Source organism: Monodon monoceros, unplaced genomic scaffold, assembly GCF_005190385.1.
Source record: "Monodon monoceros isolate NGI ecotype Baffin Bay Population unplaced genomic scaffold, NGI_Narwhal_1 Super_Scaffold_5, whole genome shotgun sequence".
Taxonomy (NCBI): Eukaryota; Metazoa; Chordata; class Mammalia; order Artiodactyla; family Monodontidae; genus Monodon; species Monodon monoceros.
Window position 1 is genome coordinate 89,428,996 of NW_021703782.1, and position 25,904 is coordinate 89,454,899.

Sequence of the window (25,904 nt, forward strand, 5' to 3'; positions counted from 1 at the left end):
CTACCACTGACTGGCTGTGACTTTGGACAGATTATATACCCGCCCCCGGACCTAGTTCCCTTATTTGTACAATGGGTATAATCTGAGGACCCATCTCATTAAGGCCATGGGGAGGATTACAAGTTGGTACATGAAAAGCTCTAGGGCAGTGTGGTCGACAGAGCTTTCCAAAACGACGCTCATGTTCTACATCAGCACGGCCCAATGTGGCAGCCACCCATCTCACTTGTACCCGGCACCTGAAGCGTGGTTAGTGAGACCAAGGAGCCACATTTTTAAATGTACTGAACGTGAATTAATTTAGATAGCCACATGTAGCTCGCACCTACTGTATTAGACAGCACAGTTCCAGCTAAATGTCAGCTGTTAATAATTTTGTGATTATTAGCTTCATCTTATCCGTGAGGAGGCGGAGGCTAGAAGAGCTCCGGCGACTCCACGAAAGGTCAGATGCTAAGAAAGAAGCAGGGGCAGGACGTCCAACCCAAGCCTCCAGATGCAGGTCCACTGCTCCTTTCACCAAAACATCACGGCTGCCCTCCTTCAAGACACATGACCGTGTTGTAAAGACGGTGCCTACCTGAACCTGAAGCGAGAGCCCAGTCTGATAAAGTCCGATCTGTTGGACTTCCTGTTTCCCGGCATCCGCAGCCGGAAGAAGGCATGGTGCTCCACGGCGCACTTCCACAGATGCTTGCAGGTCCGGGCGCTGTCCAGGCGGAACACGAACGTGTGCTCCTGTTCCCGGCCCTCGGAGGTGAAGCACGGGGGTCCCGGTGAGCGGGGATTTGTAACACTGACTCAGGATGACTCACAGCAAGGTGGAGGGACGGAGGCAAGGCTTACCTGGTCATCGTCCTCCACCACCACCAGCGTCAATTTGCTCTTTTTAAAATCCATTTTGGTAATTTTGGGCCTGGCCAGAAAGAAAGCATTTTCAAAGCACAGTCTGCAGCAGCGCCGTCTACCCATCACACCGCCGTTTCCTTTCTACCGTTTAAGCTCAGATTTGCTCAAGGAATCACTCATTCATGTTAAATGTGATTATCCAGAAGCGCCACTGCCATTTGTCAGACACCCACAAATGCAAGAGTACGTGTGTTTTAAAAATGAATCTGGGTGTTGCAAATATCCCTCGATAATCACCCATCACATATAATTCCACCACAAAATAGGAAAAGACATTTTTAATATAGGACAAAACTAAATTACCAAAAGAATAAGCCTATTTTGTTAGCTCCTTCAAAGATTAAAATGCCTGTCGGGGTCAGTCCAAGAGAATATTCACAGCCATCTCTTCCCTACAAATAAATGAAGGCACAGTCGGTAGAGGGTTCTAACAGGTCGTCACAGAGCAGAATGCAAAACAGTTTCCTCACCGCATTACTCAGTTTGCACATTGTTTACACGTTTTTCAGTCACTGGGAAAACCAATTACTTAAACGCACACGGTTCTTACCCTGACAACGTGCATGTCTACCCCATACATTTCCAGCCACTTCGCTTTATTCAGATAGGAGAGTTCCGCCTGGGCAGGGCTCTTTCCCCTTAGAAAAACCAACGAGACACATGTGAACTGCAACGCGTACACCCACACAAGCCTGAAGGGCACGGCCACATGAAGGGGTGCCTGGGGCAATTAAAGGGATGAGGGCTACCGATTTACATCAACATGACACGACCTCCAAGAACAGACTGTTAACTGAGCAGAAAGAGGACAGAGCAGGGCTTATAATACGAACACTTAGGGAGACGACTCTGTGTGTAGATTCGTGCATGCGCGCGCGAAGGAGAAAGGCTGGAAGGATACACAGCTGGCTGCTCACAGCGGCTTCGTGCAGGAGGGAGCGTGGGTGGGGTGTGACAGGGACCGGGGCAAGACTCTACGCCCGCCCGCCCATTTCTACGTTGTCGTTTCAATGGGATACGAGAATGTGCTACTGTCAGCTTCCACCTGCAAAGGAGCCAGAATGGCTGCGGGACAACGGGAAACCATGCTCGGTTTCTGAGTCAAGAGTGACTGGGCACAGGCAGTGTTTGGGGAAGATGGGCCGGGCGGGAGGAGAGGCGGTGGCCCTGTTATCCAGGCATAAAACTGCTAGACTAGGGTGACTAAGGGAGGAACGAGGACAAAGCAAGAGAGAAGTGGCAGGGCTGGATTTAGCTGTGGTGACCACGTGTCCTGAAATACAACTCTGTACAACACACGGTCTCAAACATGAGTGTCCCTGTAAGGAACCCCAGGACACATTTCTAAAGGGTTTGCCCTAGCAGTCCAGGCCACGGACAGAGCCCCAGGTGTGTGGGACCGGGTGGGTCAAGGGAGCACCCCTCTGCCTTGGTTAGGAGGCCGGGATGGCCATGGCGTCCCTGGCTATGCGACGAGCAAATCGGGACCAGGCCCTGTACTTCAGAGGAAGAAACAGGAGTATGGCTTGGTTTTTACTGTACATCTCTGGAAAGAGAGATGTCCTGTGGGCCTTTGAAAAACAGGACTGAAGCACAGGAGGGAAAGAAGTGAAGAGCTGGAGCTGCGATTTTATAGTCATCAACAGAGCCACTCTGCCGTGAGATAAAAGAGTCTGACAAATGCTTACAAATGACCAAATGCATACATCAGAATGTTAGACGGTAGCATCAAGGTACCTGCACTCTTTCCATCTCTGGAAGATATCAAATTCCATCGCTTCTGTCTGATTTGGAATGAACCGAAACTCAGACACAAGCTCTGGTGTATGTTCTGGAAGCTCGCACTCCCCAAGCTCGGCTGCAGGTTTCATAAAAGGGAGAAAACAGGAGACAGTGAATGCTTTTGGTTATTGCAGCATCAGGTCCAAAGGCACTTTGCCTGACTGTAAACAGCACAGGTACCCCCTCATGTATAACCAACTCCCCGCTTTCAGGAGGACTTAACTCCCACTCGGTCTCCACATGTACGTTCAGAGTTCCCATGAATCACTCCAATGCACTCCGCACTGGGCCATACACCATCATCTCAGTTATGACTGTCCCTCTCCCGACTATTTCTCTGGCCCAGGGAGGCCCTGATTACATTTCCCCCACAAAATTGTAGTGCCTGAATTTGCAATAAAAGGCAACTGCAGGCAATGGGGACCCACCCAGAAACATCCATGTAACAAGGCTCTCGTTAAGGGTAGGTCTGAACAGCACTCCAGAGTCTGCAGTGCTGGAGAGGACCAATCAAGAATTCGGTACAGGCAGAAATCAGGGAGAAAAAAATCAGGCAGGAGGGAGAAGGAAGGAGTGAGGAGTGAGGGAGGAGGGGGTGAGAAGGCCCCGGGAACAACTGCGGCAACTCAGGCAGAAGCTGGGAGGGAGCCGGCTGTGCAGAAAGGAGCAGCGGCCACGTGGGCGATCCCAGCAAAAAGCCCGAAGCCGCCACTTGGTCCTGGCTCTTGCCCAGTGCCCCTGGGAATGCAGGGCCCGAGGACACAGGGGGCCCATTCCTCCAGGACATGAATGAGAAAGCCCACTCTCTCCACTCCCCCCACCCTTGCAGTGCAGGAGGCAGACCTCAGAAGGAAAAGGAATCCGCCAGGGGTTCCTCTATACCTTGTTTGCTATGAACTCTAATTACCTCTGATACCTTGCTGCACAAAGTGTGGTCCGCAGACCAGCAGTGTGGGCCTGCTCACCATGCACAATCGCAGGCCCCACCCTGGATCTGCTGGAGCAAACCCACCACGTCCCCAGGAGGGTGGTGCACACATTACTTTGAAAAGCACTGGTTTTCGAATGCGCCAGAATTGCTTGGAGGGCTCGTTCGAACACACATTGCTGGCCCCCATCCCCGGAGGTTCTAAATCCATAGGTCTGGAATAAGGCCTGAAAACTTGCATTGCTAACAAGTTCCCAGGGGATGCTGACGCAGCTGATTCAGTATGTCCCCAGGGAACACACTCTGAGAATCACTGCTTAACACGACATCCCACCGACCAGCCAGCAAATGACCAAACACCCCCAGGGACAGCAACTCACTATGGACCCAGCAGCCCTTTCCAGTGGCTTCTGAGCCCCAATCCCAGAGCCCACCTTTCAGGAAAGGGACTCCAGTTGGCTCGCAGGAGAAGAGGTTAAAATGTTCCTGTCCACACAGAGGAAGCGGCAATACCATACTCGGAGGGGTGGTGGGAGGACTGCAGGAGACGGTGTCTGACACCTAGTGACTGTCCCCTCACCTGACTGCAGCCCCTCACCTGCAGCTCTCAACTGGACGGCACCCCTAATACCACCAGGTGGTCTGGGTCAGGTGTGCAGCTGCTGGGTGCCTTGGGCAAAGTCACAGATGAAGATGGTGACATATTTGCCCAGAAAAGGTGAGGGCTGGGCTCCCAAGGCTGGGGGCCACGACTGACCTCTGACCAAGATGTCACCCTGAAGCTAGGGACCTAGCAAAGCTAGAAGGGCAGTCTGGGAAGAGATCTCCTTGATATGAACCATGCCGCACCCATGGGCCAAAGTGAGCCCTGTGTTTACTGGTGTGTCTGCACAAGACTGGATTAACTGTGCATCTGACATCATCAAGCACAGGAGGGAGAAGCCAATGACGAGGTTCCCCCGAGACCAGGCAAAGGGGACACTTTGCTGTCTGCCTTCCAAGAACCTGCCGGCAAGAGGACACTTTGCTCAGTCTTTGAACTCTGCAGCCAGGGTCCCAGCTGTGAGGGGTGTGGGGCGTGGTGGAAACAGCTCAGAGGCAGGAGGGCTTGACTACCAACTTGACCATATACTACCTGTGTGACCTGGGCAAGTCACTTCACTGTCCTGGGTCTCTGTTGCCTTATCCACAAAAGGGAAACTGACAAAGATGAAACAAGATCATGGACACACAACAAATGACTATCCCATTCTTCTCCTCCCTTCTTCTTCTTTGTGCCTGAAATAATTTCCAAATCAACCATAAAATTAGTTCTCAAAGAGCAGAGACTCCAAGCAGGGCCACTGCATCACAGCTCATGAGGCGTCAATTCAAGGACAACTGCAGCAAGACACGTATTCAAGGCTCAAGCATGGGAAGAAGTACACAAGCTTTCACTGTGCAAACCCACAGAGGCTCTTAGCGATCATAGTCCAAGGCAAACCGGCTTCTTTGCGGCTGAACTAGAAGCATTTACTGATGGGCTGGGGGGAGGAGGGGACATGGAGAGACAATGTGACAAAAACTTCCCCATTTCTGTGTCTACATCTTCAGTTTGTCTTTGTACCGGACATAATGACTGCATCTTAAATTACACTAATGTTGTGGTTCCAACTCAGATAGGTAATTTCTCCAAGAAGGGCTCAAATGACAGCTGGTATTCTTGTCTGCCTCGCCTGCAGGGCGAGGCAAATGGTTATCCTAGAGCTGGGTGATGCCTTCACCACTTGGGGGCAGGCAGGGTGGTGACATCTGTGCCTCATCGTCGTCTAATCATTTAGGACGTGTGCCAATGGCCTTAGGAAGAACCTCTCAGGTGGACTGACTGCCCCAGGTCTGACATGGATGCTTTCATCCCATTAACTACACCCTGCCATCTACTGCTGGGCCACCAAGCCTGACAGTATGACCTCCTGGCAGCTCAGAAACTCTAGGGTGGATGCAACTTGGCAAGCTGGTGAAATACAGATTGGTCAAAGTGGACAGTCCATTTCCAAGTTCCCCAAGCCACTGCACATCGTTATGGCACTTACCATAAGGACCACTGTATCAGGAAAATATGGATGTGAAGCACTTAGCATTGTATTTAGCACAGACGGTTACCTCCAATACAAGTAGCTTCAGACCACATGGGCAGACTGCCCTTCAGCCAAAGTCCATTGCGGGCGGGGGAGGGCTCTTCAATTTCATTCTGCACTTACTGAGCACCTATTATATGCCAAGTCCCCACTAGATAATAAACACTAAAGTGGTAGATGGACCTAGAGTCTGTCATACACAGTGAAGTAAGTCAGAAAGAGAAAAACGAATACAGCATGCTAACGCATATATATGGAATCTAAAAAAAAAAAAAATGGTTCTGAAGAACCTAGGGGCAGGACAGGAATAAAGATGCAGACGTAGAGAATGGACTTGAGGACATGGGGCGGGGTTGGGGGTGGAAGGGTAAGCTGGGACGAAGTGAAAGAATAGCATGGACATATATACACTACCAAATGTAAAATAGAGAGCTAGTGGGAAGCAGCTGCATCGCACAGCGAGATCAGCTCGGTGCTCTGTGACCACCTAGAGGGGTGGGATAGGGAGGGTGGGAGGGAGACGCAAGAGGGAGGGGATATGGGGATATATGTATACATATAGCTGATTCACTTTGTTATACAGCAGCAAGTAACAAAACAATGTAAAGCAATTATACTCTAATAAAGATGTAAATATATATATATATATATATAAATGAAAAAAAATAAGCAGTAAAGGTGACTAAGGAATGGAAGTATCAGGGAATGGGAGTAACCTGGTCACTAAAAACCTTCTTTATAAGTACAAGCATGACAGAAAGAATATATGTACTAAAATTACCAAGTAGAAAATCATACCAAAAAATTTGTGTATGAGTCTGATCAGAACTACATTTTTAAAACTCAAACTCATAGACAGAAACTCTGCTTGTCTGTGGGTAGGACCGTAGGTTACTTTCTTCCTTCTGCTTGTTGTCCTGATATTCTATAATAAGCCTATACTGATTTTATAATTTGAAAAGACTTAGATCAACTTTTAAAACTTGGTAAATACACAAGTCAGAAGCCAAATCACTATGGCACTCAAAAACATTTAGTAGTTATAAATGAATACATCATAATTCATTATCCCATAGAAGCCCTGATAAACGAGTCCGCAATATATGTCTATCCGACGTGCTGATGAAATTCCTTATATGCAGTTACACATTAGTATCCTTTTAATTAGTGCTGGCAACTTTAACAAGTGTTTCTTGTGCATGTTAAACTAAAAATCCACCAGTGCATCAGACAGAGGGAACAGTCAACGTTGAGAGACAGGCAACCCTCTCACCATCCAATTCCCACCCACATGCTGATGCCTCTCCCCTGTCAGTGCTTCCAGCCTGACCTGTCTGGTGGAGCCAGATCTCTACAGACTCAAGAAGCTCCCAGAGGCCCCACTGGCCCCTCTCAGCCAAGAGACCCTAAACAGATGTCCCCCCACTGGAGCCCAACTCTTCTTCTAACCATTCACTGTCACCATCTCCCATCCTTGGTAGCAGCCTATTGAGTCATCTCTGTCTCCTCTCTCAACACTGAGCCTAATGACCAGGTCCTTCTCCTTGTACCGCTGATGCTATTTTGGGGTGTGTGTTTAACCCCCAGCCTTAGTTTCGTTTTGTCACAGCTACACCTCCTCACTTCACCCCCAGCCCCAGTCTTGGTCTTGCCCCCATCCCTTCTCCCCATCACAGTCACTGTGGCCTTTCTAAAATGCACGTCTGACCAGGCCTGCCTCCCGCTCAAGAGGCTTCAAAGACGCCGTGTTGACAGCACGAAGTTCATGCACTTTAAATGGGGTCAAGGTCACCTGCCGCTCCAGGTTTTTGAACTTGGCCCTCTGACACCAATCAACTGCTAGTGCCTTTCCACACTTTTCTACTTTGTGCCTTGGTTCCTCTGTTCATCTCCATTTACCCTTCCCCCGACAGGCCTCCACCTTCCAAGCCTCCTGCAGGTCTCTCTTCCTGAAGGAACCACAGTGTACTCTACACGTACACACGGAGTATGTGATCCGGCCACGAGGCCCTCTTGGGGCTGAAAGCTACTTGGGGACGGAGACCAAAGCAGAGCACTGTGCCTGGTACACAGGAGACCCTCATTTGTTGAAATGAAAAGCAACAACTTTAAAATGCTAATTACCACTAAGGAATAATGTACCTTGTAGGCAGAGAGCGGCTAACTCCACAGCTGTTTCATATGGGCATTTCAACCTTGGAAGGGAAAAAAAGAAATTAACTGTAAATACGAACTTTAATATTCATAACTATATAAAATGTCAGTAACATCATTTCTCAGAAGGTAGTGATATTCAGATAATGATTTTTGTTCTCGGTGGTTTCTATTTTTGCTGTCTACATTAAAAAATGCGAACAAGCTGACTTACACTCCCTGTTTCCCAAAGTCGGCTCTCATCATATGGTGAAATAACCCCATCTACGTATAGCTCCTCTCAACTCAAGTAGAGTGGGCAGTTTTACTGAATCTGGCAAGAACTGGGAAGTTTGGGAAACTGAATGAAAAGCCTTCCCTTTGCCTTATTATTTTTAAACTTATTTTATCTTGGTCTAGTACATGCATCTTTTGAAGCTGCCTTCACTCTTTCTTGAAACGAGGTCATAGTGTTACAAACAAACAGAAACCATATCTAAGATGGCCAGGACAGCTGGATACACTCAAGCAATCGAATAACTGAGGCACCGCCACAGAGGTGTATTACTACAAATCCAGTGATCTCATTCATACTTACTATTACAAATTTAGTTAGAAAAATAACAATGACACACATTGGCATAGCACTTCATAGTTTTCAAAGCCTTTTCATATATATATACTATCCAATTTGGTCAATGCATCAAGTGTGTCAACCCCTAGGATGGGGCTTGCCTGTGCTCTCCATTCCCACCTCAGAATTGAGTGTTCAAGTGTCCTGCCCACAGACGGCCAGCTGGTAGAGGCAACGCTGGGGCCGCCAGAACACCATTCTGCTAGGAATGCAGTAAATCAGGCTGACGTGCACGTAAACTGCAAAGTACTGTACAAATGCGAGGCATCGCCATTAATGTTTTTCCAGACCAAGGACAATCACCAGTTAAGAGGCTCTTAGTATGAGAAGCACAGTATGGAGAGAGAGAGAGAGAGAAATACACACACAATCAAAGATCTGTATTGCATGGCTGAATAAGGCAAATGTATACACTGTACAATCTACTTGTTCTATAGTGTACATTCCACTAGGATTCTCAGAGCACATGTTCTAAGAGAGCTTCCAAATTCGGAAATCACATTTTGAATCTCCTTCAGACTGTATTCAAAATCAAAATGTATTCCTGTCAGTAATAGCAGGTATTGCTTTTTAGATTCAGTGTATCTTAGTTTTTCACGTAACGGAAAATAGTCAACATGGCTGGTGAAAAATGACACAACTGTAAAAGTTATGACTGCTGAAATCTCATATCCTTAAAATACATACTGCCTGTGAAACCAACCATTTCAGTGCCAGTGGTTCTTGCGCTCAACAATCGTATAGCCAGAGGCCTAGTGTTTAAAGACCATTTTTAAGAGAGCAAAAGGAAATGAGATGAGATGTCTAAACCTCTTTCTACTAGAATCAGAACGTAACCTCTTTACATTACTTAAATGCAGATGGTGGTGAGTGAGACTTCTGGATGGTCCAAAAACTTGTCAGTGTATACATGCTAATAACGTATCTTGCTTACAAATATGACAAAAGCCGTTATGAATGGGGCAGTGATGTGATCAGGGAGAGAATTATTCCCAGATACACATCACTTAAGATATTAAATGCTCTTGGAAATGCTTCAAGCCGTACAGTAGTCACGTGAAATAAGATGATGATAACTGTGATCCAAGTATTAGACTCACTTTACAATGCCTGGTGTACTTTTTTCGAATTTTGAAAAGGGAACAAGCGTAAAGAGTTAAAAAAAACACACACACGGTGAACTATTTAGAAAATATACTATGATCTATCCCGAGTTAAGAGTTAGAACAAAAACATACTTACTTTCCTGAAAGAATGTCATGCCTGAGTTGTAAAACAAACAGGTACCTGACAAACATATACAAAAGTCAAAAGAGGGTAACTCTTCCCCGGCCGCTTCCAGTCCCCAACTTCCCATCACAAATCCCACCCCACACACAGCCCGGAATTCTGCATTGTAAAAAGGGAGTCCAAATCAAATGAGAACTTGGGTGGAAGCATCTCCTCCTGTCTCTAGGAAGGCATCCCAGAATCTAGCCAGGAATGAGCGCATGTAGGAATTCGCAAGATACTTGGAGGATGGAACATGGAGCACTGCACAGTCCAATGACACCTCCACACACCCTTGGAGCTCCAGGAGAGAGAGAGAGACACACACACACATGCACACGCACGCAGGGCTCACACGCAGCATGCAACGTGTCCAATCCAACAGGCAGGGTAGAGCCACTGCACTGGGCCCTCAGCCTGCCCACCAGCAGATTCCAGAAAGGCTGCAGCTCATTGTATCAAAAAATTTACAGCTGACTGCAGTTAGCAACCACTGGAGGCTTTTTTTCTGATGCAGTTTAACTGCAGACTCTGCCTTTGAAAAAACAAAGTACACGTGTACACACACACACACACACACACACACACACACACACACACACGAAACAAAAGTCCTGGAATTGGATGGCAGCTGGTCACAGGGGTAACGGAAAATGGGGAGGAAGGCAGCAAATAACACAAGTGCAGTTCACTGAAATAAAAGATTAAGTAAGTGTTCTTTTTACCAGGAGGATGTGGGCATCAGAACCACTTACAGTGCTTTGTAAAAACCAAAGCTGCCCACGCTCCACTCCATACCTACAGAATGAGAAGCTTACACACAAGAGTGGTCCCCAGGATCTGATTTGTTCAAAAGCCTCCCAGGTGTTTCTGATTCACAAACCCTGGTTAAGAATCACTGGCTCTGATGACAGCTAGAAGCAGCACACTTCATAAAGGACTCTAAAGAGAAACACTAGGATAATGTAATTTGTTTGAACTTTGAAAACAATGCACACGGTCACTCTCTGTGGAATGGATATAGGACAATGTGGGTGACGCAGACATGTGGGTGGTGGTGAAGGTTCTAGTACATTCCAGAATGTTAGTGCTTCTGAGAAGTGCTCAACTACCATTAAACTGAGTACCCACATCAAGGAGGACACAATGCTGACGTGGCCAGAACTTCCAATTCCCATAGGAAAACCTAACCACAGAAGCCCCCAGGCCGCTCCCATGGGGGACATGGCGATAAAGTCAGTCTTTAAAGTATTACTTAGGGGGTCACCTCCAAGCCAGCGGCCACCACCATGGATCACCCAGAAGCTTACATGTCACCACAACTGTCCATCACAGACAATGACAAGGAGATTCTGGGGACATCAAAAGCAGCAGAAGGCTGAGTAGAGAATCTCACTGATAGAAGGGTGGCTGGAGGGAAAGTCCACACGTAAAATGTTCTTTAAGCCTCTTTTGCTTTGACGCTATTTCTGAAGTCTAAGAGACAGGCAAGGGCAGGCGCACTATAAAAGAAATTCGGTGGGGCGGAAAGATACCGTGATGGAATTCTAACAACTTTGATATTATAACCATCAAGGGAATATTTTGCAGTTGCTTAAAAAAATAAGGTGGCAATTTTGGAGGCAGAGATGCTCTTCTAATATCTGCCTTCTCTTTTTGTATCTGAGACAAAATTAAAGTGCCATAGACCAACTAGCCAATTTGCCCAAGGTCCAACAAAATAGGAACGTGACAAGAAAATAAATTTTTAAATTTTGATTCACTATGAAAAAGGTCCAGTCAAGCAAAGTGTGGATTTTCAACAGAATACAGAGATAAGCACACACAAAGTGCTAATAACAGTTGCTCAGAATATAAAGACAGCAGAGGCGGCAAACCCACAGTTTAGAAGACCCGTGGATTGTAAGTAAGGCAGGTGCTACGGGGTGTGGGTGGGTAGGAGGATCTTGTTTTGCATCTTGTCCTACCTTGTAAACTCTTCACGAAGGTTGTTCGGTTCTGAAGAATAATATTTAACTCGAAAGTGCAAAGCATAAGCAGGTCCAACTAAGCATTTGGAGATGGAAGGTTCAAGATGTTTTTCCCCAATTTTGAAGATCACAGAATGGACAAAAGGAAAAACATGTTAAATCTATTAACATATCCACCACGGACTCTGGGAGGTAACAACAGAACATACAAAGCTAGTAAGTTCTTTTCAATACTAGTTTGGAAAACTAAAATGGACTTCGGTTTTGACAAAAGATAGTTTAGCTAGTAATCTCATTCTGGAAAAAAACCCTCATCATCTAGATGAATTACTAAGAGCTAACCTTTTACTTTCACCCCTGATTCACCCAAAGTGATACTAACTTTTAACAAAATACTAAGTGGGCTAAAGGAAAGTGACACATAAACAGTCAAGTGTTCTGTAATCTAAAAATACTACGGTAGGGCTTCCCGGGTGGCGCAGTGGTTGAGAGTCCGCGTGCCGATGCAGGGGACACGGGTTCGTGCCCCGGTCCGGGAAGATCCCACATGCCGCAGAGCGGCTGGGCCCGTGAGCCATGGCCGCTGAGCCTGCGCATCCGGAGCCTGTGCTCCGCAACGGGAGAACGGGAGAGGCCACAACAGTGAGAGGCCCGCGTACCACAAAAAAAAAAAAAAAAAAAAAAAAAAAAAACCTACGGTAAAAAAACCTTAAAAGTATTAAATTAAAAAAAATTACTCATACATAAACCACACTGAAGAAATCTGGTTACCACAACTATAAAATCAGAGAGCTGGACCAGAATGTCAAAGATCCTTCCTGCTCTCCCATTCTCTGAATCTACTTCATAACTCACGAGAAAATGAATGTCACAGGTATAAAGTCATGTTTCTGAACAGCATATTTATCAGTCCTCATTGGGAGAAGTGTCTGATTTCAAATGAGGGCTTAGTCTGTTTTTCAACATCTACTAAAACCTCTTATTCAAATTTTAAACTCTAATATTTAGCCAGCCTTAGGAAATTAAAATTCATCCTTAAAATTGAATCCATTTGAAAATGCTCCCAAGTTCTAATGAAAATGTAATACCTCAAAACATTGGCAAAGGAGTTTACTCTCTGATAAAAGAAGGTAGTAAACTAAATTCTGCTTACTTACTTTTCATCTGCTTTTTTATGGGTTTGGAATGATCCAGCCAGTGCTGAAAGAAAGAAAAAAAGTTTTTCTTAGGAATAGTTCATCAGTAAGATTACACAGTCGCTTGGAGTTACCCTGCCCTACAACTCTTAGTAATTAAAACCAGGGATTGTACCAGATCATGAGCTCTTAGGCTGGGGATCTGCAAACAGCTTGGAATGGTATAAAAATACCTGTGCTACATGAAAAGATGCTCAACATCACTAATTATGACACAAATACAAATCAAAACCACAACAAGGTATCACCTCACACGGGTCAGAATGGGCATCAACAAAAAGTCTACAAATAATAAATGCTGGAGAGGATAAGGGAAAAGTGAACCCTCATACACTGCTGGTGGGAATGTAAATTGGAGCAGCCACTATGGAGAACAATACGGAGGTCCCTTAAAAAATGAAAAATAGAACCATCTGATCCAGCAATTCTACTCCTGGGTATATAGCCAAAAACACTGAAAACATTAATTCGAAAAGATACACACACCTCAATGTTCACAGCAGCACTATTTATAATAGCCAAGCCAAGTGCCCATCAGCAGATGACTGGTTTAAGAAGATATGTGTGTGTGTGTGTGTGTGTGTGTGTGTGTGTGTGTATAACAGACTATTATTCAGCCATAAAAAAGAATGAAATATTGCCATTTGCAGCAGCATGGATGGACCTAGAGATTATCATACTAAGTGAAGTAAGTCACAGAAAGACAAATATTACATGATATCACTTATATGTGGAATCTAAAAAATAATACAAATGAATCTATATACAAAATGGAAACAGACTCACAAAAATAGAAAACAAACTTATGGTTACCAAAGGGGGAAGGGGAGAGGGATAAATTAGGAGTTTGGGATTAAACTACAGATGCAAACTACTATACATAAACTAGATAAGCAACAAAGATTTACTGTATAGCACAGGGAACCATATTCAATATTTTGTAACAACCTATAATGGAAAATAATCTGAAAAAATATATATATATAACTGAATCACTTTGCTGTACACCTGAAACTAACACAACATTATAAATAAACTATACTTCAATTAAAAAAAAGAAAAAGTATCTGTGCTTATGCACATTAAGAGCATTTCTCCTGGGGAGAGTTAGCTTTCCAAAGAGGTGCCTAAAATAACCTAACACCCTTTACCTCATTGATCTATAAAGTCCCTTCTAGTCAGCGGAGCCACCAACTGCCTTTTCCTTCTGAGTTTTCTCAAGTTACAACCAAGTCTCCGTTAATCTAGTAATGACTACAAGCCCCGCCGTCGAAAATCTCTGCTCATACACAGGTCTTGGCATTCTGTCGCCCTAAACTCTAAAATCTAAAACCAGAATTCATGACCCTTTAAATGACCCGCACTGAAGATGGAAAGACAGGAGGGGATTTGCCTGAGAGAATTCTGCTCTGGTCCATTCAACTTCCTCTAGTTTTCACCAGAAACACCACTTCAGTCTCATCCATCCAAGGAAACTGCAAAACCATTTCCCTCATATAAACGTTCCTCTATAACATCCAAGTTGTTGACACTACAGTCCTGAGGAGCCTCAGGAGCTTGACTTCCATGGAAAGCAACATTTAGGAACATGAAACTGCGAGCCCCTCCAGGTGAACACGAGCCTCGAAGGGCAGGGACCACGCACTCAATCATCTCTGAGTTTCCTGTGCCAAACACAGAGCCTGGCACCCAGCCGGCCCTTATCAGATGCTTGGGAAATAAATGTTCAACGTAATTTTTTAAATGAGGCAAATAGAGACCTTCCCATCCCTTTATGTAAATCCCATGCACGTGGGACATCGCTGTTAGGATGTTGGAACAACACGGCCCGCAGCAGGTTTCTCACTAGCTGTTCAAAATCCGAGGCCATTCTGCTGACCGTCAAGATACTTTCAGAAGCAATCTAAACTCTGCACATTCTAATAATGAGAAAGGGTGGGACTGAGTACCGTGCACTCTACCCCTCACCAAAGAGCCCACTCTGACTGTGTGGGAGGAGGGGGATAAGGAAACACAGGAGCAAATACGAGATGAATTATAATACCATAAGCTGGGAGCAGTACAATGGGAGACCGTGGGCTCTGTCAACCCCACTCCCCAGCTAGGCAACCGTGTGATCAAAGCACCGGATCCCCATAGCCGGATGCCTATCTCAAAGGCTTGTGGACAGGATGCTTTATCTCACTGTTCACAGCTTTGAATGGAAAATGACCTAAATGTCCATCAACAAAGATGGATTAAAACAATGGCTCCTCCATATAATGAAATACTATTCAGCCTTTAAATCTATTTAGGCCTATATTTATTGACGTGGCAAGAGATCCACGGCACAATGTGAGATGGAAAAAAAAAAGGCAGGTGGGATCCCTTTATAGAAAATTATTATTTCCTATCAACATGTCTAGAAGAATTTATAGAGGTTATTTCTGAATGTGGGACCGGGAATGACGTCTACTGTTTTTCTTTTTTAATTCTCTGCATAGTTTTTTTCCTTTGAATGGGAATATTATTTTCACGGTGCGGGGAGGTGGGCTGGGTTGCCAACTTCCATCATTCATTCATCACTTGCCTATCGGGCAGTTTCTGATGATCAATTTGTATCATTAGAATTCAGTCTCACTGCTGCCCTCAACCAAGCTGGAAATGCTGGACCTTAGTCCCTGGGAGGGCAGATAAAGACTTGATACAAACATAATATTTACTTTCCTGCCAAAGTAAGTATCATGCTAATGGCTTGGCTAAACCTGTTCTTTGCCTCACTTTCAAATCAATTTATCCTTAGCAGGCAAGGAAAGTTCTCCCTGCAATCAGCCTTCTAATCTTATTAGCCCCAGAGGCTCAGAGATTAAAGGAGCTTGTCCCATCTCTTTCCCTTCTCAAGTCTCCTTATTGTATTTGGAATAGAACAAACTTCAGCCCACTGTTCCTCTCCCTCTACTGTCAAACTCTAATCTTGACCCAGGCCCAAGCTGTGTCGTTTCCTCAGCTGTGGTTTTCAACCCTGGCTGTGTGTTTCAATCACAAATGCCCAGGTCCCACCCAAGATCATTAAACAGAATCTCAGATCCTTAGTGTTTTTTAAAGGCTCCCAGTGTCCCATTAAATATTTAGTGCTGAAGTTTTCCTGCATCCTCTCCTACCCAAGAATATGTCCTAATAATGATCCTGGGGATCTTGAAATATCCACGACCCCTTCTGAAAACTGCTGTCTGAAATCTCAAGCAATTTCAGGGTTTATTAGCCAGATGTCTACAACCCGTGTTAACTGACAGGCAGATCATGGCTAGATGCTCCTCCTGGACAGCAGACGCCTTTCCCTCTGACCACACTGCTAAAGAAGCCCCCCTATCAGGGACTTCCCTGGCGGTCCAGTGGTTAAGACTTCACCTTCCAATGCAGGGGTGTGGGTTCAATCCCTGGTCGGGGAGATAAGATCCCACGTGCCTTGTGGCCAAAAAAAATCCCAAAACATAAGCAATATTGTAACAAATTCAATGAAGACTTTCAAAATGGTCTGCATCAAAAAAAAAAAAAAAATCTAAAAAAAAAGAAGCCCCCTTATCCATGAGTGCTGGCCTCCATCCTTCCCGCCTAGCCACCAGCCACAGAACCCTGCCCAGAGCAGGACCCGCCAGGATTGAGGCCTGTGAAAAGTCTGGGGCTCACAAAGCCGGGAAAAGAATCAGAAACGGCTCCATTTAAAGAGCTCCTTGACCCTGTGGTGTTCAGATCAGGTTTGCTCATCTGCATCAGAGGTGCTAAGAAATCCAGTCACAAGCCTAAAATAAGAGATGATAAAATCTATCTTGTAACCAACCAGTTCAAAATGACCCGACTTTTCTTCTTAGCTGTAGGAGCTGACCAGACTCGGATCACTCATGCTTAATCCCATAAGACCACCCTGCGACTTGAAGACGCTGGGGGCACTCAGGCCCGATGTGGCATTTAATAAATTATATCCTATACTTGGCTTGAAGCCCTTATTCAGCAGCGGCAGGACCTGTCTTGGATGTTCACCTGCATTCGGCTAAGTACAGCCAGGCCGCCTGTCGGCAGAGGCCAAGGCAAATGGCTCCAGCCCTCTTAACAGACCATTAAACCAGTCACCGGAAACAGACAGGTGCCTTGCTGAGTTCAAAGGGCAAGACATTTAACTCAAACACTCTAACAGGTATTAGGTGGTTTCTGATCTGAATTTCTCATCCAAGTCCATCTGGCAAAACCCTTCCCATAAATCGAGATGTGAGATGATCTGGCAAAGCCCATCTGTTCTGATAGTACATCAGTTCTAGAATTAGAACATACATAAGGCTGGTTATAGAAGTTAATTGTCTAAAATCTACACAGAAGCACTTGAATCACAATGGCCAGGAGAAGCTCAGGGGTTGAAGAGGGTCTAAAAACTCTGCCTGTACAACCCTGGGCCATCACGTTTGAGTGATGGAACTCATAAGTGGCTTTCTAGTACCTCTAGATTTTCTTGGCTTGTAAAAAGTGTCTTGTAAAAAGTTTGCATTTAAATTAGCGCTGGAAGGAATCTGAGAGATAATCATATCCAAAGGATGTAAAGAGAAAGAAGAGAATGAACACTTTTGGAGCTTATTGTGTGTGATGTTGTGACTCATAATAAGAAATGTATATATTCGGTCTTTGTCAGTTTCTGGCACAAAGCTCCTAAAACCCTTGTAATTTCCTAAGTGGTAACAGCAGTAAAAGTGTCTTAACATTCATAATGAAACCCTTTCAATGATACCTGAGTTTACGTGAATGAGGTGACTTTGGGAAAGCACCTAAGGATGGGGCTTGTTGCCAGGGAAACCAAACACATGATTGATTACAGGGTTAGAACTTTCAGTCGCCCGTCACCTCCCCGACCTCTGGGAAGGGGAGAGGGGCTGGAGGTTGGATCAATCACCAACGGCCGATGATTTAATCAATCATGTCTATGTAGTGCAGCCTCCATAAAAACCCAAAAGGAGAAGGTTCATAGACCTTCTGGGTTGGTGAACACACGGAGATTTGGGAGGAGCGGCGTGTTCAGAGACGGCATGAAAGCTCCACACCTCCCCACCCCCCTATACCTTGCCCTATGCATCCGTTTCAACTGGCTGTTCTCGAGTTACATCCTTTTATAATAAACTGGTAACCTAGTAGGTAAACTGTCCCCCTGATTTCTGTGATTGGCTCCAGCAAATTAAACCCACAGAGCGGGTCATGGGAAACTCCTACCTATAGCTAGTAGGTCAGAAGCACAGGTGACAACGTGGACTTGGGATTAGCACCTGAAGTGTGTGTGTATGTGCGGTGCGGGGGTTGGTGGGGAGTCTGAGGGACTGAGCCCTTAATCTGACACTGTCTTCAAGCAGACAGTATCAGAATCCATTGCTTGTAGTGTTGGAAAAAACACCCCTTACATTATGTCACATCCATCCCTTTCTCAGGCTTCGAGCAGCGGAAGGTGGCCGTGGAGAGGACTCAAGGTACCCTGGATCACAGCGCTAATGAGGCAGGATTCTAACTCAGGCTGTGTCGGCATCCGGTGCTCTGGGTCTCCGCACCACACCCCACCAGGACACACCTTCTCTGCCTACCGGAGGGATCTCTCCTCGTCCTCATTCAGCGTGAAGCCCTGTCAACCCATTCACGCCAGCTACTCGAGCTTTCCTTGGGGATTCATTTAAATCAATTGCAGAGACCCCTTCCCTTTATCAATAGCTTCCCATTCAGCGCCAATACCTGCACATGGACAGGAAAACACTCGCTCTGCTAACATTCAGAAGCAGGCTGCTGGGAGGCCTGAGGCATTCCTTGAGCTGTTGCACACGTCTTCGAGAAGGAGGCAGGAGATCAGAGTTCAAGTCCCAGCCCTGCCACTTGCCTGGCATGTGGCCAGGAGCAAGCCCCCCGCCCCATCCCCTCAGCTTCCTCATCTGTGCACTGAGCGGTCCCCTAACACAAGAATCAACTCAGTGTCCATGGCAACTGTAATGAACTGTTCAAATGAAAGGAAGGGTTTAAGATGTTTTCTCTGACAGTAACATGTCCCACTACTAGTGTTTTTTTGTTTGTTTGTTTGTTTGTTTTTAACATCTTTATTGGAGTATAATTGCTTTACAATGGTGTGTTAGTTTCTGCTTTACAACAAAATGAATCAGTTATATATATACTTATGTTCCCATATCCCTTCCCTCTTGCGTCTCCCTCCCTACCACTACTAGTGTTTATACTCTCCAACCCTAACCCCACATACATCTGAAATGGTAGGAGCGCCGGCAGTGTCCACACAAGTGGCAAATGTGATGACATTCCAGGCACCCATCAGGGTGAAGCCACAACAGTCCCTCTGGCGTCCACGGAGCCCTTCCAGCAGTCACCGTGTCTGTGTGTCAACCTCCCCTCACAGCCCTGGGCCTCTAATCGCCCATCTACCCGATTCCGTGCTGCAAAAACCAGATGAAAAACAGCTCACAAGTCTGAGACAAAGGCCCAAAACCACCTTTTCTGGATTCCTTGCTGCAAAACGGACCACCATGAAACGCTCCCTTTTCACGCTGGGAGGGGCTTTGGAAGGGACTGGGGATGGCTACACCTACCCTGTAGAACGCCCGACCCAAGATGGGGACGGAGACTTCTGCTTGGTGGGGCCACAGTTACCCCAGCCCCAAATCCCTGCCGCTCCTCTGCCTGGCAAAGTCCTCTCATCCTCTGTGGCTGCGGCCCACCCCATGTTCGCCCTTCCCCTCTGATACCGTGATCACCTCATCCGCAACACAGCCTCCGGGCTCACAGACGGGAGGGCAACGAACAGTACAGTCTGTAACCGTGAACAGTATAGTCTGAGACTTAACTTTCCAGGTTTCAGGATCTTAACACTGAAATTCTGGGATTGGTTTTTTGCTCCAAGACTCTGAGTCCTAAGATACTTTAAGTACACTAACTGTGGTGGATATTTTATTGGGTAATTTTATATTTATCATAAAAAAAAAATGAGCCCCCAGTTTTCCAAGGGACCACTTGTCTGTCTCCCTCACCAGAATGTGGCAGGTGCGGACACTGTCCAGCCTACCTCTGCACCACAGAGCTTGCCACTGAGTAAGCTCCAAGTCAAAGTTTGCTGAATGGCTACTGACTGAATGTTTTCTTTCCACGGGTGTGGCTGTGTGTGGATGGGTGTGATGTTCCCTTGTGTAATGGAATCAGTATAACCCAGTGGAAAGTGCTGGCCTTTGGAATGAGAGACCAGGTTCTGAATCCCGGCTCTGTCCCTTACTTTAACCTTTACAAGGTTTCTAGTGAGCCTCAGCTTCCTCATCTGTGAAATGGGTCTGCTTCATGGCCAGCTTTACAGATCAATGCTGAATGTTAAACAAGAGTTATATAATGCCTTTAGTTTGATACCTGCCTCAGAGCTCATCAGAGTAGAAACTCAGTAAACAGCACCTACCAGAACAGTCTAAGAAAGCTGGGTGGGCGCAGGCCAGAGCCCTGGGCTCTCGGAAGAAAGCTTTGATATGTAAAAATAGAACCCCTGCCCCTGCTTTGAGCTGTGCCAAAGTGAGAGCTACAGAGTGGGTTCCTGGATGGCTTTCCTGCTTTGATATGGAAAAGGGAAAGAGGAGGCCCCAGCCCCAACTGCTAAAAATAGGCGATGCCAATAGACTTTGACCTTGCTTCAGGGCTGGGCTGTGCACTACGGAAGCCAGGCTTGGCTCTCTGCAGCAAGCTGGGAATATAAGCTGGGGATGCAGACAGCCAAGAGCCCTGGAACCCCCAGCCCTCTGATTTGCATATCAGGGGCTGGGTGGGGAGGTCATTCCTTGCAGGAGCCTCAATTATGGGGCAATAAGCCAATGGCCAAGTGGACCGTTCCCTTCTGAGCCCCCATCTATCACACCTGCCACCAAATGCTTTGTCCCAGGCCTTTGGGAAAAATCATTGGCTCAGCGAACTTTCCCAGAGGTCTCATCTAAATAGCTAAGGTCTCTCCCACGGACAGGGCAGCCTTGAGGTTCCAGCTAACCTCAGGGCATCAGCTCTGGGGGCCGTGATGACGTCTGGTCCCCCCTGGCCTGCCCAGCTGGGAAGAAGTGAGACCCACACCCATGCTGGATTACAAAACCCTTTCTCTTCCATTAACTCACTGAGTCCTTCAATTTCCCTCTGAAATGGATGTTACTACATTCACCTTGGTGTTAGGAAAACTGAGGCTCCAGAGTAGAGTGTACCGAAAAGAACACTTAAAACCCGAAATCGGAAAACCTGGGTTCGCACACAAGCTGCGCTACTCGCTAAGTGACTTGCCAAGGTCTAAGGACTTTGGTTTCACCACCAGAGATGGAGAAATTTGACAAATGGCTCCTAAGGTCCCTTCTGGGGCTAAGGACAAAAGTTCTAGGTTGTATGCCTTTGTCACCAATAGTCACCAAGTTAAGAAGAGGAGGACCTAAGTCTTAGGATCTAATCAGAAAGGTTTGTTCATATACACACATAATGACCCTGAGGCCAAATGAGCAAACTGCCAGGGAGGGCAAAATAAGCTCAGGTTTACATAGAGGAGGAAAAACATTTTGGGAGTTGAGGACATGCTGCACGAAGGGCTGTCATCAGAGGTGGTCTTGAACGATGGCCAGAAGTTTAAACGGGATGAGAAAGGGTGTCCCGGGAGGGGAACCAGCACAAGCAAGGTGCGGGCAGTACCAGACCCAGCCTACAATGAGCCCAGCTTAGATATCAAACCGATGAGCAGAAGAGGCCTGGGAGCTGTCGCTGCCCCACATCTCTAGGATCCTCAGAGTTCGGCAGATGAGGACCCTACGCCTGCTCTCGTGGGGAAGAAAAGCGCATCATATTCACAGAGCTGCATGCTTGAAAGGCTTTAGCACCTGCAGAATCTGAGCATCTGCAGGTGTATGGCCTGGGAAGGACAGCTGGATCTCACCATGAACATCCCTCCCGCTGCACAGGGCCAGGGCACCAGCGGACAGGAAAGCCCGGCAGCCAAGTGAGCAGAGGCTCACAGCAGAGCCTTTCATAGTGGAGTCACATTCTCGGCTTTCTGGGAACCCGTGTGGCTGGAAAGCAGTCGCCTGGGGATGAGGACACGCCACCAGAACAACAGGTACTTGGCTCTAATGGAAGAAATAACAGGTACCTTCTCCCTGACTAGAGAAGATTTGTGGGGCAGACACGCCTGCCTCTTCTTTAGACTCAGAATCACTGGACATTAGAACTAGAAGAGCTCTTGGGAGAACAGGTCCAAGAACCCCATTTTAGGGATTTTCCTGGCAGTCCAGTGGTTAAGACTCCACGCTTCCACTGCAGGGGGCGCGGGTTTGATCCTTGGTCGGGGAACTAAGATTACACATGCTGCCTGGGGTGGTCAAAAGAAAAATAACAGGCGCTTCCCTGCTGGCGCAGTGGTTAAGAATCCACCTGTCAATGCAGGGGACACAGGTTCAATCCCTGGTCTGGGAAGATCCCACGTGCTGCGGAGCAACTAAGCCTGTGCACCACAACTACTAAGCCTGCGCTCTAGAGCCTGCGAGCCACAACTACTGAAGCCCGCAGGCCTAGAGCCCGTGCTCTTCAAGAGAAGACACCGCAATGAGAAGCCCGCGCACTGCAACGAAGAGTAGCCCCCACTCGCCGCAACTAGAGAAAGCCCGCGCAGCAATGAAGAACCAACACAGCCAAAAATAAGTAAATAAATAAAAGAACCTCATTTTACAGATGAGGAAACTGAGCCCAAGGGAGAAAAGGTGGCTTATCTAAAGCCCATCAAATGAGTTGGGGCAGAACCAAGAGTAAGGTCCAGGTCTGACTCAGTCCAGGGCCATAAACAATCTGAAGCCAAAGATACCACACATGTTAGGACAACAGGAGAAGGCAGAATAGAGAAGAGTTTCCGGGATGAGGAGGGCTGGCAAGTGTCAGATGCTGGGGACAGCAAGGAGGACTCTAAACTCAGCACCCAGGAAGCAACCGGAAATGGAACTCTGATGCAGGTGTAGTGAGTAAATGCTGGAGAAACAGGCAAACTCCCTTAAAACAAAGTAGTAAAAAGGATGGACAGAGAGAAAAGAAACTTTGAGATGCAGGGAAGAAAACTCAAGGCGTTTCAGCTAAATGACTCGGTCTTCTCAGTAGGTGGCAAGGCCAACCATGAGACCAGTCTTTGTGGGAACTGGACCACGGGCCTGTGATCCAGAGTCAGAGGGGAACCCTGGGGCATTCCAGAGTTGGGATTAACCCCCAGAGTCCACTGGGGGTTAATGAGGCTCCAAGAACAGCTCGGGGGCTTGGACTCTGCTGAACCTGTGATCTGTGATTTGTGCTGGTGCCAAAACGCACAGCCCGTGGCTCTCCAGCAACACCTGGCAGCCCGGGAGAAGCAGCAGAGGAAGCATATGGGCCTGCATGCGTGTCAAAGGGAGGCCAGGGGACAGTCAGGGGAGCAGGAGAATCAAAGGGCAAGAGGGGACACAGGTGAAACAGCTGAGCTTCGCCAGGCCGGGAGGAAGGACAGAGTAGGAGGAGTTGTCGTGGGCCAAGGCCACATGTAGAAGAACTGGAAGGACGCGATCACGGGACGTTGTCATGGGATGAGAAATGACAGAATTCCGGATCTTGGAGTGGTGACAGGACCAGAAGTGCATCTGTGTGAGGTTTACTCAACTGAAGCTTCAGTGAGAGGAAACCATGTCTGGAATGTTTAGAGGGGCCAGCAATTTGAGTTCTGAGGTTGCCCAGGGAAGAGAAAAACAGGCACCAGAGGCCTTGAAGGATGGGAAGGAGAGCGCTGAGGTCAGAGGGCACAGCACTGGGCAGTCCAACCTCAAAGGAAGCAGAACTGCATGGGGAAGGGGACAGGGAAAAGCTGGTCTGCCCTCCCCAGGGCCACAGTGGCCAGAGTGAGAGTCTCCGGCTCACAGGAAGGAATCAGGACCACGAACTCGAGGAGGCAGTTGGGGTGTTCGTGGCAACAGTCAGGGGGGTGGGGTAGTGGGCTGTCAGCAGACAGGAGGTCCTGAAGGTGGAGAGGAAGTCAGTGGTGTAGAGGGGGCATCCAGTGGGAGCAGAGGGGAGTGTCTGCCCAGCAGGCACTGTAGCCCGGGCACACTTAAGTCCTGGCTCCACCGTTATCACTGCAGACTGAGCATCACAGTAACCATCTCAGGCAGACCCAATTTCCAGGCATCGACTTTGAGCATCTCCTTACAACCGTCATGGGTAGCCCCCCGGAAGTCTCTAAAAAGTGTCTTTCAGAAAGGCTTAGCCACAGAGGAGGAGCTCCAGGTCTCAGCTCAAACATCTCCTACCAGGGAACTCACCCTTTCCTACTCTGTCTAAGATAGCACTGCCCCTTACTCGGTCTATTCCCTCACCCTCCCTTTACTTTGTCTAACACCTCACTCTGCTTTATTTTTCTTAACACTTATTACCACCAGTCATGTTGCATAGGTATTACATACATCCACTGCATTATCCACTGCTTGGAACAGGACCCAGTGCATAACAGGCACTTAATAAATACTTTTAGATTCCTGAATAAGTTCTCTTTGAAACCCAAAGTTAGATTTTGTTGGGAAGGGAGACCCTGAAGTCCTTCCTGCTTTTTAAAAGAACAAAGCTGGAGGTACCACATTCCCTGATTTCAAGCTATACTACAAAGCTACAGTAATCTAAACAGTATGGTACAGACACATAGGTCAATGGAACAGAACAGAGAGCCCAGAAATGAACCCACATTTATATGATCAATTAATCAATGACAAAGGAGGCAAGAATATACAATGTGGCAAAGACAGTCTCTTCAATAAATGGTGTTGGGAGATCTGGACAGCTACATGCAGAAGAATCAAATTGGACTTCTACCTCACACTATGCACAAAAATAAATTCAAAATAGATAAAAGACCTAAATGTAAGACCTGAAACCATAAAACTTCTAGAAGAAAACATAGGCAGTATGCTCTTTGACAGTAGTCTTAGTAGTATTTTTTGTATATGTCTCCTCAGGCAAGGGAAACAAAAGCAAAAATAAACAAATGGGACTACACCAAACTAAAAAGCTTTTGCACAGTGAAGACAACTATCAGCAAAATGAAAATGCCGCCTACTGACCAGGAGAAAATCTTCGCAAATGATACATCTGATAAGGGGTTAATACCCAAAATATACAAAGACCTCATACAACTCAACATCAAAAAACCCAAACAATCCTATTTAAAAATGGGCAGAGGACCTGAATAGACACTTTCCCAAAGAAGACATACAGATGGCCAACAGAAACATGAGAAGATGCTCAATATCACTAACCATCAGGAAAATGCAAATCTAAACCACAACGAGGTATCTATCACCTCACACCTGTCAGAATGGCTATTATCAAAAACACAACAAATAACAAGTATTGGCGAGGATGTGGAGAAAAGGAAACCCTCATGCACTGTTGGTAGGAATGTAAATTGATGCAGCCACTATGGAAAACAGTATGGAGGTTCCTCAAAAAATTAAAAATAGAACTACTATATGATCCAGCACTTCCACTCCTAGATATTTATCCAAAGGAAAAAAACACTAATTAGAAAAGATATATGCAGCCCTATGTTCATTGCACTGTTATTTACAATAGCCAAGATATGGAAGCAACCCAAGTGCCCATCAATAGATGAATGGATAAAGAAGATGTGGTATCTATAATACATACGCAATGGAATATTACTCATGCATAAAAAAATAATGAAATCTTGCCATTTGTGACAACATGGAGGGACCTAGAGGGTATTATGCTAAGTAAAATAAGTCAGATAGTGAAAGACAAACATGGTATGATATCACTTATATGTGGAATCTAAGAAACAGAACAAATGAACAAACATTACAAAACAGAGTTACAGATACAGAGAACAAACAGGTGGTTGCCGGGGGGAAGGAGGGAGATAGAAATAGGTGAGGGAGATTAAGA

At 46.4% G+C, this 25,904-nt stretch overlaps 1 protein-coding gene across 3 annotated transcripts in view; it reads right to left on the reverse strand.

The window, feature by feature from the left end:
* Nucleotides 1-25,904, reverse strand: part of EPB41L4B (erythrocyte membrane protein band 4.1 like 4B) — a 142,024-nt gene that overhangs the window by 76,913 nt on the left and 39,207 nt on the right. For all 3 annotated transcript variants that reach the window (XM_029203340.1, XM_029203338.1, XM_029203339.1), the window contains exons 3-11: nt 12,900-12,942; nt 11,740-11,818; nt 9,746-9,790; nt 7,879-7,931; nt 2,647-2,767; nt 1,460-1,547; nt 1,213-1,301; nt 847-916; nt 581-750 (exon numbers count right to left, since the gene is read on the reverse strand). In XM_029203340.1, coding sequence (XP_029059173.1) covers nt 581-750; nt 847-916; nt 1,213-1,301; nt 1,460-1,547; nt 2,647-2,767; nt 7,879-7,931; nt 9,746-9,790; nt 11,740-11,818; nt 12,900-12,942 — 758 coding nt within the window. The remainder of the gene's footprint in view (nt 1-580; nt 751-846; nt 917-1,212; nt 1,302-1,459; nt 1,548-2,646; nt 2,768-7,878; nt 7,932-9,745; nt 9,791-11,739; nt 11,819-12,899; nt 12,943-25,904) is intronic.